The sequence below is a fragment of the Hippocampus comes genome, unplaced genomic scaffold (assembly GCF_001891065.2).
Source record: "Hippocampus comes isolate QL1 unplaced genomic scaffold, H_comes_QL1_v1.1 scaffold45, whole genome shotgun sequence".
NCBI classification, from domain to species: domain Eukaryota; kingdom Metazoa; phylum Chordata; class Actinopteri; order Syngnathiformes; family Syngnathidae; genus Hippocampus; species Hippocampus comes.
The window spans coordinates 1,466,363-1,485,466 of NW_017805783.1; the positions used below are offsets into that span (position 1 = coordinate 1,466,363).

Genomic DNA, 19,104 nt, shown 5'->3' on the forward strand with positions numbered 1-19,104 from the left:
AGCCCGGGCAGGATGGCCAGTGTCAAGTATCCTTCTTTGTTGTTGCTGGCGCAGCATATCCTACCGGTACCTGCGAGCAGTGCCCCTGTTGAGAGAGTTTTCAGCAGGGGGGGGCACTATCATGCAGCTACACAGGGCACGGTTGTCAGCAGAAATGCTGGAAGTGTTGATGTTTTTGAAATGTAATGAAAATGTGTTGGTGCTGTAGTAGTATTAGGAGTAGTATTAGTAGCAGTTGTAATAGTAATTGTTGTGTAATGTGTACAATAAAAGGCTGGGAAACTGACTCTGTGCTCATTGCCGTTTATTGTCAGTCGCAACACTTTTATATCCACGCTTTCCGGCAACTCAACACCTTACGGCCGTCACAGCCTGTGGCTGTAATTACATGCCAGAGTAGTAGTATTAGTGGTAGTGGTAATAATAGTAGTACTCGGAGAATGTTTAGAGATTACCGCTTTTTCTGCAGTCAGTGATTGACTTCTATGCAAAGTCATTTCTCAACTTGTCTTCCGTGCCATGTCATGCCTGTTGAGTGTTGATTTACTTCATATTAAGAAACTACTGCACTAAAACATTAATTCATAAACGTATATCATATGCTTTTTTTTCTCAGTATAAATAACACGTACCCTGACTGTTCTACTCTTTGAATAAAAACACTTCATTCAAGCGTTAGGGAGTGACGTGTGCTAGGGGTTATGATGGAGGGGTGCTTGGGGTTATGGTGGAGGGGTGTTGCAAATCATGAAGACCTGCCAAGTGGTATGATAGCATTGTTTTACACATGCCCTCGGCTAGGCCTCGGCTTCAACATCAGTCCTTGATCCTTGACCTTGTCCTCGGCTAGGCCTCGGCTTCAAAATCAGTCCTTGGCCTTGGCCTCGGAGGCAAGTCCTCGGTCCTTGGCCTTGGAAAATTCCTCAAGTCCTTAGCCTTGGCCTTGCCTCGGAACATTTTCCAAGTCCTTGGCCTTGGCCTCGGAACATTTTCCAAGTCCTTGGCCTTGGCCTCGGGTTGCCGGTCCTTGGACGCAACACTGATATAATAAACATGAATCATTACATGAGGAACGCCCTATCTGGCCGGACATTCTCTGGTCGCTGTGGTAATGTTTAAATGTGCCTTCAAAATAAGATACGCCGAAAATAAAAAGTGCATGAAAAATACGACTTACCATCGCCGCTTATTATGCAAAGTAGGCTTGGTGCGTGTGAATCTCCCGTTGAGATAAAGCCGTATTTGAAATAGACTCCTGATACTGTCTATTAAATGTAGCCTTCACTTTCTTGAAAGTCGTAGGCTCCTCTTCTGTCTCCTGCCTGGGCCTTTTCCCCTTCCCGAAAAAACTTTTCAAAGACGTTTGTTTTTTATGCGGTAACATGTCACGTGACCGAGAAGCGCACATTCACCTGTGTCAAGAGTGACACACTGTAGACCAGGGGTGTCAAACATACGGCCCCTGGGCCGGAACCGACCCGAAAGGAGGTTTGAACAGGCCCGCAGGATAATTTAAAAGTGAAAAAAAATGCATAAAAGACACGGAATTAATATTTTTAATACGGTGCAATTCATGGAGTATCCGCTAGGGGGACACACTGTATTGATCAGACTAAAAGACAACAGCAGCCTCAGTCTGTCACTGAGACAGACCCAACACAGCAGACGCTATCAAGGACGTGAATACTTTATTCTTTACACATTTAATAGCACTCTCTTTAGTTTGTAAGGTGTAGGCAGGGATTACATTTAGATTTTATATGCACGTGTAAAAGTGTAAGTGCATTACTATATTTTTCAATACCAATTACTTGTTACAGTTTTGTGCCTTTGTACAATCAGTGGGATCAGTTGCAATACATATATGTGAATGATGAAAGTAAATTGCACATTTGTCTAAGGAAATCTAAGGAGCTTCATGAAATATTTTGCAAAAGATCTGTTTATTAAATTTCAACATTTTCCTAATGTTCTTGTGCTTCTTTAGACCAAAACAAAGGAAAGACATTATTTTGGTTATTTATAGCAGAGTATGGTATAATTTTAATGGTCTGGCCCACTTTACATCTACCAAGGCCGTATGTGGCCCACAATGTGAAATGAGTTTGACACCCCTCTCTGTTATACCAGTCTACAGTGTAGACTGATATAACAGAGAATCCGGTAATTTTTCTAAACAAAACATCTTTCAGATTCCGAAATGAATAAAACGGAAGGAATGTAAGTTATTTATTCTTTCTGTGCGGGCCGGCACCAAAATACCCGCGGACTGGTATTGGTCCGCGGCCCGGCGGTTGGGGACCCCTGCAGTAAAAGAACTGATATAAAGATGATGAAGCTTAGTTAACTAGCACTATCATATACAGTACTGCCAGGGAATTTTATAACTGTAATTGCAATGGTGAATGCCTAACTTAAATGTGTTATATAGAGTGGGTTTTGTTTGGGGGTAGGGGAGAAAAAGTCTCTCTCTCTCTCTCTCTCTCTCTCTCTCTCTTTCCCTCTCTCCCTCTCCCTCTCCCCTCCCCCTCCATTTAGATTTTGCGGTCATGCTGATTTGTTCTACCTCATCTGTCTGTACAAATATGCCTTTACACCAAGTTTTGGCGGGAAGTCCCAAGAAGCTGTACATCACAGGACTCTAAAGTGGAGAGGACTCAATCAAGATACATAACACACTAAGTAGGAGAGAGTATAATTCCCAACAACTGACTGCTTCCTGTTTCAGTCAGGTCCGAGATATCACTCCCACTACGTGACACTTGCTACCCCCGTGTTGCTGCATTTGGAACCCGAGGTCTTGGGTCGACGGCCGACATCTCCAAAATGACAGGGTCACTTTGCTTGGTGCCAACAAACGGTCCTTAAACTGGGCCATGATGTTCAGCGGGGATGTGATGACTCCAACCCCTGGCGATGGGAAAACAAAACGAAAAAACCCAATGAGTGCTACAAAGCCATAACAATTTAGCAATGTTACATGAGATTATTCAACACTCGGAACTAAACCACAAACTCAATGATCAGAGATTACCATTGTGCTTCTCTATTTCAGCCAGGCAGACAGACAACATCCACAGACTTGAGATGGGCCGCAACTTGAAGCCAAACAGACAGGCTGGCAGATAGAGGAACCAATAGTCCAAGAAAGACCAGGCACATGGTGGGCCAGCACTCAATGGAACTCTGAGATCCACTTGTCTCACTGGCGGAAGCACGGCTTCGGAATTTTGACCTGCCAATACAACTGCACACAAAAGAATTACATTCAGTCAGTCAAAAGAGAATTTAGAGTGGTGACAATTTACTTTCGACGAAAAGAGTTTTACCCCAAAAGAGCACAACGATTTTGTTGAAGGAGATCTGTGACATCACAACTAGCTGTAGGACAATCACTAGTATTCCAGTTGTACATGGCTGCAAAATCATTTTAGCTCATTTTGCATTGAAATTTTTAAATCGATGCATATGATTTGACTATACAGTAATCCCTCGTTTATCGCGGTTAATGGGGACCAAAACCACCCGCGATAAACGAAAATCCGCGAAGTAGTGACCAATTAAAATATACAGGTTAAAAAAAAAACAATTTTTTTTTAAGTCCGCAAACAGTCCGCGAGAAGCTGCAAAACAAAAGCGAGTCACATAGAGCAACATATACAGTACTCTACTCCATGTTTATTAAAAAAAATTCCCCCAAAAAATTTCAAAAAAAAATTATTTTTTTTATGTTTGAAAAAATCCGCATGCACTGAAGCCGCGATAAACGAACCGTGAAATAGCGAGGGATCACTGTACATCGTTCTTAATATCTGCTATTCCATCTCCAATTTTTTTCTCAAGGACTGCATACTGAAAAATAGAAGGAAACAAGGACCGCATTGACATTCCCCACCTTTTATTTAACATGCTCAAACCAATTCTCCAGTGAAGGGAAAGTTATGTTGTCAATTATACTTTTTTTTAAATAGCATTGATATGTTTTAGTAGCCAGAGAAAACCAATGCAACCATGGGGAGAACATGCAATCGCCACACAGGAAGGCCAGAGAAGAGATTTATAACCCCAACCACAGAACTATGAGGAAGCCACTAGTTTACAATGCTTCCCAAGGAAAGTTTCTGACTTCTGAAATTCATATTGTGAAGACAACGTTTCTAATAAGAGCGATCGTCACTCACCCTCATTTTCATTGTTGGCTTGATGGCACTTGTTCTCGGACAGCAGTGTTAGGATGCTCTCCCACACAAGGTTCTTGGAACGGGAAATAGAAGACAGCAAGACATCCACCTCCACACCGACATCCACAGTTCTGTACACGAGGACTTGAATTTGCAACGTGAAGGGACCTTTCTTCAACTCATCAACTGGCTGATGCGTTTTGATGCTCTGGCGCACACAAACCAGACCTGGAAAAGTTATTCAGACAATATAATGAAACCTTGGACTCAGGTGAATCGTCAAGTACATCAATGCCCTCTAATAATGCCAACGTGTATGAAAAGTTGTTTGAGTGAAAAACACAAATTTACGAGAAATCTACAATTCAACACTTCATTGGTAGTACAACACACGTTATTTAGTACACAATGTCATGCATCACAGCAGTTAGATGATGTTGTTCTACCCTGTGAGACTAGCAAGGTTTTATTGTGTTTTCGTGTTGGTCTTGCTAATGTCACCAAGAAGACCAGCAGCAAAACCAAAAACAAAACAGCCGAGATCCGAAGAGCCGAAACCTCTGTCACTCACTAGCCAGTCCGCTCAATGAACTGTGCTACAGTCATCCAGCAGGGGCCAACATGTTTCTGGGGCCCTGCCAGAAGCGGGTGATAGCTGGCGACAAGCTGGAGTTTTTCCCCTATGTCACTCACTACCAGCAGGGAAACAACAGCAGGTTGGTCTTGCTGGGTCGGGGTCTCTTTGTTTTGCTGTTGCTACGGATATCCTGATAGATAGGTAATTGGTGACAGCAGCAAGATCAGCATGAAGACACAACAATACAATACTGGTCTGTGTTGTTGTTGTTTTGTTTTTTTGCATGGTAGCATGCTAAAGTCCAACTAGTGAGGAAAAGGGTGTAGTATACCTTAAAATGGTCAAGAAAGAAATGTAAGAAATGTTCAGACAGTTTGCCATCAACACGTTTTTCCAGTTTAAAAATTCAGCAAGAATCGATTCAGGAATTATTAACTTACCAAGTGGGCTCAGCCGGAAGTTGTGATCAGTAATTGCCATAAGCAGGAGAGTGCAGCACAGAACCTCGGGAAAGCAGAGAGGAATATCTCTGTATTCACTGTCTGGATAGTCCCAACCATAACCCGCAGCACTGCAAAACCGCTTCAAAAGCACAGTGTCTATTCTAAAAAAAAAAAGGGGGTCAACAATCTCATGCTGCTCGGAAACATTGACTATGACAACAGACAATCGGCCAATTAAGATCACCTGCAGTTGTCGACGGAGTAAAACACGTCGCTTTTCTTCTTCCTGCGTGGCTGGTACAAGCAGCCCTTTCTCCACATAAGAGCTTTGGTCAGGTATTTGAGAAACAGATATGACAGCTTTGGAAGTCTCTCGCAGCAGAGTGCATTTGTTTTCAGTAATTTATGAGAGCAGTAGATGTGCACATACGCAAAGTATATAGAGCATACAGATAGCGACGCCAAAATACAATTCTGAACGTTTCTCATTTTTTTTTGTATTTAGCAAAACACGTAAGAAATCGAATGTTGCGTATGTTGTTTTGAAGACACAGGAAGTTGGTTGTTTTTCAATGGCTGAAAGACGGCAGGCGCACTGGGACAAACCACACACAGAAAGGAAAGCAAATTATTCTGATGGAATAATAAATGTCTTTATTACCGAGGAGTTATACAAGAATATAACAATTTTCATATTTAACTTACATTGGTCACCCTAAACCTTTATTCAGATTAATTCACAATAATAAAGGGATACCCCAATATGCTTTTTGGGGGCATCCAAGTCCGAGTCTTTACAGGATCCGTTGATACAGAGTTCCGCACTGGTACGTCAGCAATACATAAAAACAGCATGATTACGAATTGTCTCCAATTAACTTAGAAATGCACATAAACATGTATAAACGGTTCAACAATGTGTATACAGTACGAGTAATTATATACATTTCCATTTATATTATTTGGGCCAATCCATCAAATGAATGCCAATTGCTTTTTGCAACTCTCAAAGCAAAACAAAAATTACATCATTTTCTTTCTTTTTTTTTTTAGCTCGAAATTTGATGATACACATATTCGACATAGTCAACGTGCGCACTTGTCGATCTGAGACGTTTTATTTTCCGTCATTGTTTTCTGGACTGGAACTCTTCATGGGTTTTTAGTATAAAATTAGCAAATACATTAAACTATTGTCATGACATTTATACTAGTAGAATGCTAACATTAAGCACATTAAATATCAATGCACAGGATGCTGTACAAAATGTATTTTCATATAATTGTATAGCGCATTTAAACATTTTTCCTGAGGATGCAATGTCATCAATTTGTGGCATGGCCTATACATATGAGCATTATTATAGAATAAAGAATTTCTCTGCTTGGGTGCATTTGATTCATGTAATGGTAAACAATACATGAATCTGAGCAGGCTAAAATGACAAAACTGCACAGCTACATCGTTTTGGGGTACCTTGAAACAACAAATGACACTATTAAATTTATGACGTCGTTACATGCAATCGGTGGAGAACAAGCTTGCTTGTCACCAAATAATTTACACTCGTTAAACTTCTATTTGAAGTTGAGGTGTTTGGACGAGTCATAATTGCTCACCTGTCTGTCACTCTTACAATTCTAATGCCTTCTGTGAGGTGGCTTTATAGCAAGCAAGGGAAACTTAGGCTATTTTTAAGTATCTTTTGGCTTACCCCGAGTGTTGGCACAACGTCTGTGTGTCCTTGTTACTCCAAAAAAATTTAGGTTCTGCTGCAGCATGGAGGAAAGGCACTGCGCACAGGCAGAGCCTCCACGCGTGTTTTTGGCTCTTAGTGCAACTCTGACCACTACACTTTTTTTTTTTAAACAATCTTTATTGAAACTCTGACCATTATACACCCCAAAAACCAAACATAATATTGCGTAAGATACAATTAGGATTTTACTCCTCCAGTTGAAGACATATTTAATAACGTTGGGTTATTTAGTCACTTTGTGACCCATAAAATTATTTAAGAAAACCCATCTTTTTGCCCTGATGGCCAATCAACGAAAACCACGTGATGGGATCGTGACATTCCCGACGACATAATAGCCGATTTGTGTTTAAACACTGCAGAAAAGGTTTGTGATATGACAGCTTTTTAATAATTTTCGATCATTGCTACCCTATCGATATTATATATTGTGTAAATCCACAGCTTCCTGAGATTGTGAAGATGGAGGCAACTGGTTCCTTCTGCTTTGTCCAGTCATTTTCTTCATCCAAACAGCAGCAACAAAACGATACACACGGAATTCACTGCAATCAAAGGCACTGCGATGGCACGAAAAACATGTTTCATTGTACTTGTTGACATTCAAACTTGAACAGGGTTTCTGAGCAAGATGTGGTTTTCGCTCACCTCTCATGACTGTACGCACAGAGCGAATTAGGGTCATCATCTGAACTTTGATGCCTGGTTCATCACCAAATCCTCCAACGCCCTGGTCCACTCCCCATCCAACTACACACGTACATATTATTCTCACATCTGTCTATTCTACTCAAGCATAAATGTTGTCAAATAATAATCAAAAAGATTTTATGACTCCTCAGTAAATTCAAAGAACACATATTCCTTGTACCCATTAGGGGACAGTCTAAGATAGAGAGACGCTTAACCTTAGGTTAAAAAAGTCTCTTAATGTGAGAAACTGTGATCAATCGCCACCGAAATTAATGTGGACACATCCACTTATGTCCATTTCAACCAATGAAATAGCAGAAGGATTACCCCAATATTTGGGATTTAATGTACCTTAAGCTTTTCCTCTCCAGAGATGCTCACTTTAGAGAAAATTCATAATCTTCGAACGCCAGAAAAGTGTCATCAATCATCAGAAAAACCTATGTGGACAGCTGTACTTGCGTCCACGTCAACCTCTGAAAAATATAACGATTGCCCCAATGTTTTGAATTTTATTGACGTAAAGCGTTTCCCTGATTTAGCGAATTTAAGCTTCTGCTGTGAGCGTCTACGCAGAGGAAAAGCGTAACGACCATAAAATCAATAAAATTATTGGGGTGATCTTTCTAATTCTTGCAGCAGTTATAGAGTGCATAGGTGTACATGTCCACATACTTTTTTTGGTGAAGAATGATTGCAGTTTTCTGGGCTTACGCTTTTTCTAAACAGAGGAAAACACTTGACGTCCATAAAATACAAAATTTCTGGGTGATCGTTCTAATACTTTCACAGGTTGGAGGGTCACACGTATAGATAGATGTCCGTATACATTTTCGCGACGATTGAGCGCCAGTTTTCGAACGCTAAACTTTCATCTTGATAATGAGCGTCTAGCGAGGAAAACGCTTCACGTCCATTAAACACCAAATACAGTATTGGTATAATCGTTTAACACTTTCAGAGGCTTTGGTGGGCGTAAGTAGATGCCCAGATATACTTTTGTGACAATTCATTGTAGTTTTCGGACATTAGGTGCCGTTAAGCTTGTCATACTGTCCCCTGGCGAGCAAAATGATTCAGAATTTGATTCGTTATTTTGATTGAGCTGCTGGGTCAAACAGCATTGCTTCCCCACCTTAGCTAGGCTGCTAACATTAAATGTGTCGACGACAAAACTAACATTTCAGAACATAAAGGCGATGTAGAGTCATCATAACTTACTTCTGCTCAAAAACCGTTCTTCGTGCAATACAGCCACGGCATTCACGCAGAGAATTGCTGCTTGGATGAGCGAGTAAAGCGTAAACGCCATGTTATTTCAATGGACAGCTGGCAAAAGCTATTTACGTTGACGTAACCTACGGTGTCCTCGGAGGGAAAAACCAAGCCAGGTTAAACTTTACGTTGCAAAACAATTGTGCCACTTGGACTACTGTACAATGCAAGTCATATATCAAAGCTATTTGGTCTATCGTATAGAATTTTAAATGTATACACTCTATATATTTCTTTATCCTATCCAGATGGTTAAGTGGCTCCTACACGATAAAAAAAATAAACCCTAGTAAAAATGTTGTCCAATATTGTTCTACCATCAGAAACCCTAAGATAGAACTACGCGTAAACACGAGTCATGAGAATAAAAATCTTTATTTAGTGTTTTATTAAGTCTGCATAATATGCCCCACGCCTGAGAAGCTTGTGGTCAGGGAAAAATAACTGCTCCAATACCGCCCTCTACTGGTAAAATTGCAACATCTATGTATTGACTGCAAAAAGATAACTGTTAAATACTGTACACACATACTGAACTACTATTATGCGTTTGTACGTATGGGCCACATCAGTTTTTGTAAGGTACGTTTTCACATTCATATGTTGTAGGCCAAAGATAAAATGATGCAACACTATATCCTCCGAACACATGGTTAATTTCCCCAAATCCAAACGTCACGAAGTACACTTCAAGTACAATCGTTAGTGCCTCAAAGTGAACACATATACATCGAGGGGAGGTGAAACACGTGAAACTTGCACCGGAGACATACATACTGACAAAAAGGGAAGCGCAAATAAGTGTTGTATTACTATATTTCATAGACAGAACAAATACAGTACACTTAACACCACTGGGCCCACTGAGCGGCACATTAGCACTTTTCTTTGGGAAGAAAGAAAAGTGATCTCCCATGTTTTGAGAACACTTTGAAAGCTAGCTGACAGTTTATGGTGACAAAGCTTAAAAAGGCTACTATCATGGTCTTTGTGAAGAGATGAAGGAAGGGCCATTGCTTGGTTGCAAATACCCCCTCACCACTGAGACAAGGAGCTGCAAATGGAAATTAATTCCATCTGAACATTTTGGGCCACATAAAGGAATGTTCCAAGCCCCCCCAGGCCAGTTTCGCTGACAGCTATCTTTGTTTTTTAAACATTACTTTAATAGAAAGTGTGAATGACAACATTAAGTAGATTTATATATAAAAATACATGAGAATACAAAAAGTAGCAAAACAACTGGGATATAGGCTAAAACCAATGATGAATACTCATTGATACCTTTAATTAATCTTGATGAGACAATTCAATGCCTCTCCTCAGAGAGTGCTGTGTCATAAAGACAAAATAAGCTCTTGCGAATAGCTGATACTCTCTGGTCCCTGCCCAATGCACCCCTCAAAGCCTAGTTTGTAAAACAGGCCGTGTGTTGGGATGCAAATTAACTTCACCAGGAACACAAATACTGCCATATAATGACAAAGAAACTAACAAACATACTGAGCTTTCAGTTTGTTTAGCGTTTTTGGATTTTTAAACCAACATTCCTATTTGTCAGTTAAGTAGTATGTCTTATAACGACACAAGAGTTTAGGTGGGGAAAACAGGGGCCGGGGAGGGAAAAATTCAAGTCTAGCATACAGTGAGGTTGATTTCATTACATTTTTAAAAAAGTTCCACTCCACGGCCACCTTCACTCAGCTACCTGAACTCAGACAAAACACGGGCAATATTTCTTTGAGAAATGAAAACATATGCTCAGAACAATACTTGAGAAGGTCCAGAGCAAAGATCTTTCAGCACACAAGCCAGCAACTGAGAAATATTCCAACATTTTTGGTATTTTTTCCCTACTTCCTGAACAAGAACACCTTACACATCATTTGTACCTCAGATAGATCGAATATCAATACATGATTTGGGGAGAAGCAGTTTAACAAGGTGCATGACAAAGATGACTAACAAAGTGCCAAATTCTTTACTCAAGTCTGTGTGTTTGTAGGGGTGTGTATGTGCGTACATGTATTGAGGTCTGTGGTGAAAGGTCACAAATACTATGTAATGAACACAAATTATTCTGCTGGGATTTCCATGACGGGTCTCAATATTAGATTTGCTCTTTGTATTTGTTTTCTTTTGAGGACTGTGGAGTTCCATTGTTGTTTAGGACATACTCGAACAGCGTGCAGAAGGGGAACCCATCTGAGTCAACACCTTGTCCAGCCACTGAAGAGGACCATTTAGATGCAACTCAATCCAGCACGGGGTGCTCGTGACTGTCTGCCTTCTGTGAGGGGGGAGAAGATGTGTATAAAAAACAAGAATGTATCAAAACTGCAGTTCGCCATGTGGAGACCTGCATTCAAATTCTACAGTAGAAGAGAACATGAGTTTTGGGATATCAAGAGAACAGTAGTTGTGAGATCTCAAACGAGGAAAATTGTATGGGCACACCTTCTGTGTGGAAGAAATAGCTGCTCTGATTAGCAATGATGAGAAATGACCTTTTTAAAGTTTCATACTGGGCCACTGAAGGTGGTGACTTAACTCAGGTTGTAGAAAAGCAGTTGCAATTCTCTCAACGCGCTCATTTCAACAGCTTCACATTCATTCGTGCATCAAATGATATGATCACCTGTACTCTGCTCCCCAGCCTTTGACAAAGCTCATGCGGATGGTGCACATCCTAGTGAGTTGGTACACTGCTTCAAAGCCCTGGTTAACGGACTGGGCCAACAAAGCTGCAAATTCCTGATTGTTGAAGATTTTTAAATTACAACCTGAGTGGGGTAAAGAAGAGGTACATAGGAAAGGTTAATGAGCAGGTTTTTAACATGCGACTTAATGAGTTACTTCCAACCAGTGAGAGCCAGTAGTGCTTCGGTCGACAGCAGATGTACTGCAAGAAATTCTTCAATGTTACCTAATCTGTCCTAAATTTATTTTCCATTATGTATATATAAAACAACCCCTAGATACCAGGTAAACATCTATACTATGCGATTCATTTTCAAATTCCTCCCCATAACCCTATGTCTAATAAAAATGTATTTTATAATCCAGAAATGAGGGTATTATTGTGTAGGATGTGTCCCTTTAAGGGCTGTGGCCTCGTGACTGACAACAGGAGCTTCATTCAGGTTGGTTGGTTAGTTAGTCTGCATGTGAGTGTCCAGGTGTGAGCTAAATCCTACAGCAGCACCTGGCGAGTGTTCTCATATTGTATGTACTGTATGTGTGACATTTTCTATGGATTTGATTTTACAACAGCTCAAAGTATATATAAAAAAAGATAAAAGCTATCAACCACTATGAATTAAACTGCAAGTTTCTTGAAATGTTGCTGCCTTGCATTTTGACGAAGATGGAAACTAAAGCACATGCTAAAACCCCGGAAATGACAATAGGACAACCAGCTATTACCTGGTGGAATTTTACACACTGTTGCTGGATGCCATCCATACCGCTGATTGCAGTTTGGACTCTGGACAAAGATGGCACTGTCACTGAGACACTCTGCAAACACTTCCCCACCAATGTAGTAGAGTCTAACTCCTCTTCCTGTATATACAACAACAAAAATACAATTCTCATAAGCTACAAAAGGTTAAAATGAAATTGCGATCCAAGTTGCAATCTGTTCTCCCCAAACACGGTGAAATTTTTTTCTTTTTTCGGAAGACAGAAATGTATTCCCATCTCTGAAGCTGTGTCTTTCTTACCTATATGCCTTCGTGTCATCTCCACAGTGGCATTTCTGTTGACATTAGACAGCAGACCCAAGCAGAATCGCTCAGAGTTGGAAGGGTCTGTAAATCCGTCCACAGTCAGTGAGGGCTGTGATGCATGGAAGGTCTCCCCGACACGTTGGTTCAGCTCATAGTAGGCTATTGAGCACCAAAAGGCCGGTTCTGAGTAAGTCACCGGTTGCAGGTCTATAGAGAGATAGAGAGTCGAATCCTCCTCAGAAAAATGTTCATTCAGATGATGTACGCACATTGCTAATCTCAATTAAGGTTGATCGCTGTTCTACCCATGCTGTGATTGACAGGTGACAGAGTGCTCGGAGACATCTCTGCTGGAGAACCTGGCAAAAGGACATGAAATCCAAAGATTTGTTTCACACAAGTAACCAGAAGCGGCAGAACAGCAGCGATATTTGTGATGAAAAAGGTGTGTGTGTGTGTGTGTGTGTGTGTGTGTGTGTTTGTGTGTGTGTGTGGTGGGTCAATGACAACTGAAAAAGAATTAAATTACCAATGTACAGTGCCGTACAAAAGAATCAAAGGAATTCTTATTTGGAAAATAAAATTAACATAATTTTCTTTTTGGGCATTTTTCTTGTAAATTGTTAATATATTTACCATCCAAATAAAGTGAAATAGATCAGGGATGGGCAACTGCCGGCCTGTATGTCACCGCACCCGATTTACTCTCAATTTACTAACATGGGTAGGGGATTCTAAACATATTTCCTCTACTACAGTGGACCACTACACCTTGGTTCGGCAGCCAAAGATTCTTTTTTTTTTTTGTGAGTGTGGGTGTTTTTGGGGGTAGCCAACCCCTGTTTTTTCATGCGGAATGGGTACAATAATGAAGTTGTCGATCTCTAATAATTGATAATTAATCATTCATGACAACAAATAATTCGAGACAAAGCCAAACTGTGTCTTAAATCCCAAGTCTGTAGTACCTGTATCCATGCTTTGATTCATCTGTTGATCACTGGCCTCCCCATCCTCACTGATGTAGCCAGGTGGAGGTGTTTCTGTTCAATCAATGAAACAGAACAGAGCAATGAAATGGTATTGCGAGACACTCGAACCAAGTCCGGAACTCATTGTTTTATTTATTTCACAGAAGCCAAATGATATAACAGTGACCTCACCTGGTATGTAGTTATTTGGAGGATCAATTCCTGCAGGAAAGTTTGTGTTCTCAGGTATAGAATGAGTGTAGTCATCCAGAGGCGGCAGCTCCGTCAGAATTTCAGAGTGTCTTGGCACAAGAACTGGAGGCAGAACTGTGGGAATAGCAAAGTTCATTAGAGTTCAGTTAGTCTCTGCTTGAAGCATCTTCAGTTTTATTGGCTTTCATTTTAAAGAAATGTCACTCTTGTTAAAGGGAAGAAAAAAAAAAACACCAACACTTGGCTCACACATGAAAGCATTGTTCTGCTGACTACGCCTAATTGGAGACAACCGTAGTTCATCATGTCACATGGCACATATGGGGTTCACAAAATTTTGCATCCATTGGATAATGGATAGATGGAAAGAAACAGAAAATGCACAATGCCTCTTCTGCCTGTGCATGAGCCAAAAAAAAAGTATACTGCGCTGGAGCACTCCAAAAATCCAGCTTTTAGGTGCTGTGCTTGAATGTATAAGTAGCCTGAATTAAGCACACCTTTATTTTGAATAGTGAAGTTTCAATGTTGCAATTCTGATAGCCTTGGAAACAAAATCTTTAAAAACAGTACCTTATGTGCACATTACTTGACAATATTGTATTTCATTTTATAAATTAACGCCTCGGCTGAGCCAATCAGAGACGCCGTGAAGACAGCGATATTTGTCACCAATGAGAAGCATTCTACTATTGGCGATTATATAAGTTATTTTTGTTATTTTGACTTCAAGATGGCGCCGCGAGAGTGGCTGCCTTTCCAGCAGCTCCTTAATTTTGTTGTTCTACTTCTTCCATTCATAACTTTGCTGCTGTGAATTGGGAATTTCTCCATTGCGAGACTAATAAAGGTTTTCTTATATATCAAATAAAAACAAGCAAGATAGCAGACTCGTTGACGGACAAAATGTTATCAAGCGATGAAGAATTTTGTGATAAGTGTTGCTATGTGTGTATTTCATCTGCAAAGAAATTGTACTTTAGGGCCAATATTTAGAAGGCAGTCCAGCCGAAATTGCACAAAATTTTGTGCAATGACATGCTGCAGACATCCAAACATATGGTGACAAACAATGTGGCAGCTTGGATGGCCATCTCAAACTATGGTGGTTTCCATCATTCTTGTCATGCAAGATTCACTGACAAGCAGCACATGTTGCAGGTGCAAAAACATATTGACAACAGCAAAGGAGTACTTGCAAGTCGCACATAGTGTTTGCCAGTACAGGGAAGTTTAGTTTTTTTTGTTCCGTTTCATTTGAGCTTAAGCATTTCAATCATTTGAATTATGAGTGGCTCGTTTGGACATGGACTGTGACAGATTTCCATCCTGTTAGGAATATATTCATTTGTACTGCAAAGTGTTCATTAGTGTTTCATATTATTCAAATGTTCACCTTCACCAGATGGTCATGTAACTATATCTACCGCCACAGCCGATAAGTGATACAAATGAGTTCCAGAAAGCCATCTTACCTGGGGTCTCGACCCTCTGATAATGGTAGGGGTTGATGCAGACCTCATCCTTCTTGAGGTGAAAGGCATACTCACAGGCCTCGATAGCACGCAGTTCATGGTGGCTGTGAAGGTCTGGCCACCGCCATAAACGGCAATAGATAACATGGGGAAGCCCCTTCCTGTGGGACACCTGCAAGCGGCCATCAAGGGATCTTAACGGATGCCAAAATGCAGAGGGATGACAAAAGGCACAAGGTGGAGACAAGAGAGGAAGGGAAATTAATAAGAGATCAGATTGTATGCTGATGATTATGAAACTCATGTGTTTGCATTGTTTGTCACTTATTGTAGTAATTATCACATGGCAAAGATGTTCACGCTGTCAGTCATTGATGTTCACCTTGTTTGGTCAGAATAGCTGTAAAGGCCTGAAGTATCCCACTGTTCTATCATATTTGGCGAACTCAGTCCCCATATTTCCGAGCAATTGCTGTGCATGGTGGGAAGAAAAGAAAAAAAGCAGATTATTAATTTTATTTAATCTATATATTTAACCTTTATTTATCCAGGTAAGGTCATTGAGGACAATTTGTCATTTGCAAAGCTGATCTGGGCGTTTGATAAAAACATAAGACAAAGCAAAGTAAAAGGAAATGCATCGTACATGTACAACAAAAAGTACAATGTGCCACAGATACACAATACATTACATCATAGCATGTGAGGAATCAAAACTTCATAACAGGCACCGCAAACACACACAATATCCTGCACTCCCATTTTAAACAATAATATTGGGATATTTAGCCAGACTTACATGGAGCAATGTGATCTGATTAGAATAAAATAGAATAAAACCAAATGCACAAAACGAAAGAAAATGTTCCATAAAAACAACTCAGTCAGAATATATAGGCCAAATGGGAACTCAATTTCATTTGCATTCAGAGGGTTGGAATATTCCTTTCCCCAAACCGATCCAAAGTCATGCAAACATTACGGTTCAATCGTAATGGGCAGGCTGCACCCTGTCTGCGCATGTTCTGTTTTGATGTAAATAAGCAGTGACATCATCGTTCAGGCACTTGAAAAGAGGATGGCACCATATAGCTGGTCTGCGACGGTACAGCTTGATTCAAACTACTTGTTTGTTTATTGTTTATTGAACATAAAACATATACAGTAATAATTTGACAGAAAATAAGGTATGTAGCTTGTTTTCGAATCAATTTATGTACTGGAATGGGGAGTGCAGGTGGTGGTACGCATGGCGAGCAGAGTGCGAATAAACAGTTGATTGCAGGCTTGCCAATGAGACTGCAACTTCTTACAGCACCTATAAAATGCATTAAAGGTAAAACTCATCAGACTTAAAGCTTTTTATAATTCAATGTGCGTAAGTATTGGGCGGCGGTTCTTTTTGGCTGAACCGTCCCATATTTACTGTCCTGAAATGCCAGTGTGGGTGAATCATGGTCTACCTCAGAAATCCAGAATTGAAATAATAATTTTTAAATGTGGATGATTTGGCGAATGCTCTATGTCAGTGTAAACAAGGCATTCTGGTATCAAAAATTGCCCCACATAGAACAGGCACTCAGCTAAATATGTAACATAAGAATCCGAGGACGAGCTATTCATTTTTGAAGTCCTGTGTTCAATTAAGAGACTTAGGATGAGCCCCCACTGCTGTGCATGGTTACTACCCCTAGGGGTCAATATATGGCTAAGGCTTTCGGTTCAACGCTGCCATGAGTTATTTGAGAAAGAAAAAAAAATGAAATCAAGACAAACGACTACAGGGCCTCATTTTGATAAGGTGCTAAATAAATATATACTGTCATTTTCTAAATTTGAAAAGAAGCACCTTTTCATCCCTCCCTGACCCAATGGCTTGTACCACAAAAGTTAGAGAAAGGTGCTCTAAAAGTTAAGAACCGGTTAGGAGACCTTTTTTTTTTTTTATGGAGTGCGAGTGTCACATGTCCAAAATGAGGATGCTGATTGGACAAACGGGACATCTGATCGCTCATCCTCAAGTGCCCGGATGTTTGTCACGGGAATTGAATTTGCACATTGAAAATTTGAATTTTTACTCTTAAAAAAAGTCAAGGTAACTAAATCTGTGGGCAAATGATTTTAATTTGTAAAAGATTTCAATTTGTATTTGTAAAATTGAATGTAAAAACAATACACAAAATGGAATTTTCAGTGAGGAATTAAAATTGTACAATTCAGATTCAGTTTGTCAATGCGCTTAGCGATTCAGATTCAGTTTCTGGTGGCGCATTTTTCAGCGCATACTACTGTCATATCTGTGACTAGTGGCAATGATTTAATATTGTATTCTGTGGTTGTTAGTAGTAAGGACAAATTAATTCGCAAAATGGTAGCCTCTGTATTTCTACAAAGGTCCAGAACAATTCTCAGGCGATAACTAAAGTGTTATCTTGAGACATCCAAACATCTGAAATGGTCTTTGCCAGTCTATCAGTGTTCCCACAGAACTTGAGTCTGATCATCAAGGTTGCAAATTGATACAAGTATACGTCTCTAAACAAAAGTGTTTCACAATTCCCATTATGTGTACATATGCATTAATGATGGGAGCAAATCATCACAAGTTTGACGTTATACCTGGGGATGGTGACACACTTGGTGTTGCAGTTCTGTGTGGTGATAGCTTTCTCCAGCTCATCCAGCTGCCCAGTCTTCTTGAGCTTCTTCACTAAACTCTTTACAGCTTTCTCACACCATTTCTCCTCCTGGCCATTCTGTTCTCCCCCACCCACTCCACCTGGCCCATTGGTCGACTTCTTCCAGCCCAAAAGCCTCTTCACCACAGGGGGAGTAAATGGCAAGATGGAGGACATCTTGGCTGGACAACTCGGGAGTCTCGGGAGGACTCAGTAAACAAGACGAGGGACCTATTGCTACACTTTAGGCCCCCCTGCTCGATGGAGCCCCCTCTAAGAACAAGACGTCACAAGATGAAGCCAGACCTATCAGGATAGCGGACACACAAACATGTACACTATTGTTATAGTAAATATTTATAAATACACAGAAAGCTTGTCGATAACTACATAGCTTACGCTTTAGGTTTGACAAACTACAAAGTTAGCTCACGGAGCGTAACTCGGTCACGATCCGACTGACTTGGACGCATTATGATCATTAAGATTGTAGGTGAGCGCCTACAAATAAGACGTTTACTGTACAATGAGTTCAATTTGTGACAGCGACCACCTCCAGTGCTAACACCAACTATAGGCCGGCAGCGAGCGACACGGTGGTGGTGGTGGGGGCTGCTTGACTCCAAGCACAACATTAAGTTCAACGCTAGCACTAACTGTAAAATTTTAAATACTAGGTAACAACCTTAAGTTCACGGGGCAAAACGACGAATAACGGTAGATTTAGCAAAGCCGTTAGAACCATTTTGTGTGGCGGCTGGCATCTGGCTAGGTTGAGCTAATGTTAGCATGACTGTGGGCTAGCTGCCAGCTTGTGATCAAAAATCCTTTTGTTGTCATCCACAAAAAAAATTATGCGCAACAGTCCAGTTTTTCGCTTGTTGTAGCTAAAGTCTGGTTGTTAACTAATTTTAATCGAAACGCACCTTATATGAAATGTCGCTTTACCGGTAGAACAATAAAGTTTGAATTAACGCCAGTCAACACATTTTTTGACTTTTGCGAAAATACAGAAAGGGTTCCCAAATGAATTAGCATGAAGAACGAACTATTGCAAACTAGGCTTTGGGTCCCACTGGCTAGCGGAGGTACACCCCCCCGCCCCCC

General features: G+C 40.5%; 3 protein-coding genes across 4 annotated transcripts in view; all 3 read right to left on the reverse strand.

Moving 5' to 3' along the window:
- Positions 1-2,541: 2,541 nt before the first annotated feature.
- On the reverse strand, positions 2,542-7,055 carry LOC109525069 (uncharacterized). The gene is made up of 5 exons (XM_019885321.1): positions 5,446-7,055; positions 5,199-5,362; positions 4,182-4,409; positions 3,035-3,247; positions 2,542-2,910 (listed from the first exon to the last, which is right to left on the reverse strand). The coding sequence occupies exons 1-5, from the start codon at positions 5,688-5,690 to the stop codon at positions 2,729-2,731; spliced, it is 1,032 nt and encodes a 343-aa protein (XP_019740880.1). The 5' UTR covers positions 5,691-7,055; the 3' UTR covers positions 2,542-2,728.
- Positions 7,056-7,153: 98 nt separating this feature from the next.
- Positions 7,154-9,035, reverse strand: LOC109525070 (immediate early response 3-interacting protein 1). The gene is made up of 3 exons (XM_019885322.1): positions 8,876-9,035; positions 7,610-7,711; positions 7,154-7,521 (listed from the first exon to the last, which is right to left on the reverse strand). The coding sequence occupies exons 1-3, from the start codon at positions 8,964-8,966 to the stop codon at positions 7,466-7,468; spliced, it is 249 nt and encodes an 82-aa protein (XP_019740881.1). The 5' UTR covers positions 8,967-9,035; the 3' UTR covers positions 7,154-7,465.
- A 692-nt stretch (positions 9,036-9,727) lies between these two features.
- LOC109525024 (mothers against decapentaplegic homolog 2) overlaps positions 9,728-19,104 on the reverse strand; it is a 10,578-nt gene continuing 1,201 nt past the window's right edge. The window contains exons 1-11 of one of the 2 annotated variants that reach the window (XM_019885251.1): positions 18,924-19,077; positions 17,939-18,303; positions 15,702-15,791; positions 15,320-15,513; positions 13,824-13,958; positions 13,629-13,703; positions 12,966-13,019; positions 12,655-12,867; positions 12,356-12,493; positions 11,568-11,712; positions 9,728-11,219 (exon numbers count right to left, since the gene is read on the reverse strand). In XM_019885251.1, the coding sequence (XP_019740810.1) occupies positions 11,096-11,219; positions 11,568-11,712; positions 12,356-12,493; positions 12,655-12,867; positions 12,966-13,019; positions 13,629-13,703; positions 13,824-13,958; positions 15,320-15,513; positions 15,702-15,791; positions 17,939-18,174 (1,404 nt within the window). In that variant the 5' untranslated portion in view covers positions 18,175-18,303; positions 18,924-19,077 and the 3' untranslated portion in view covers positions 9,728-11,095. Of the gene's footprint in view, positions 11,220-11,567; positions 11,713-12,355; positions 12,494-12,654; positions 12,868-12,965; positions 13,020-13,628; positions 13,704-13,823; positions 13,959-15,319; positions 15,514-15,701; positions 15,792-17,938; positions 18,304-18,923; positions 19,078-19,104 lie in introns of those variants that run through there. The other variant, XM_019885250.1, reaches the window with a different exon arrangement.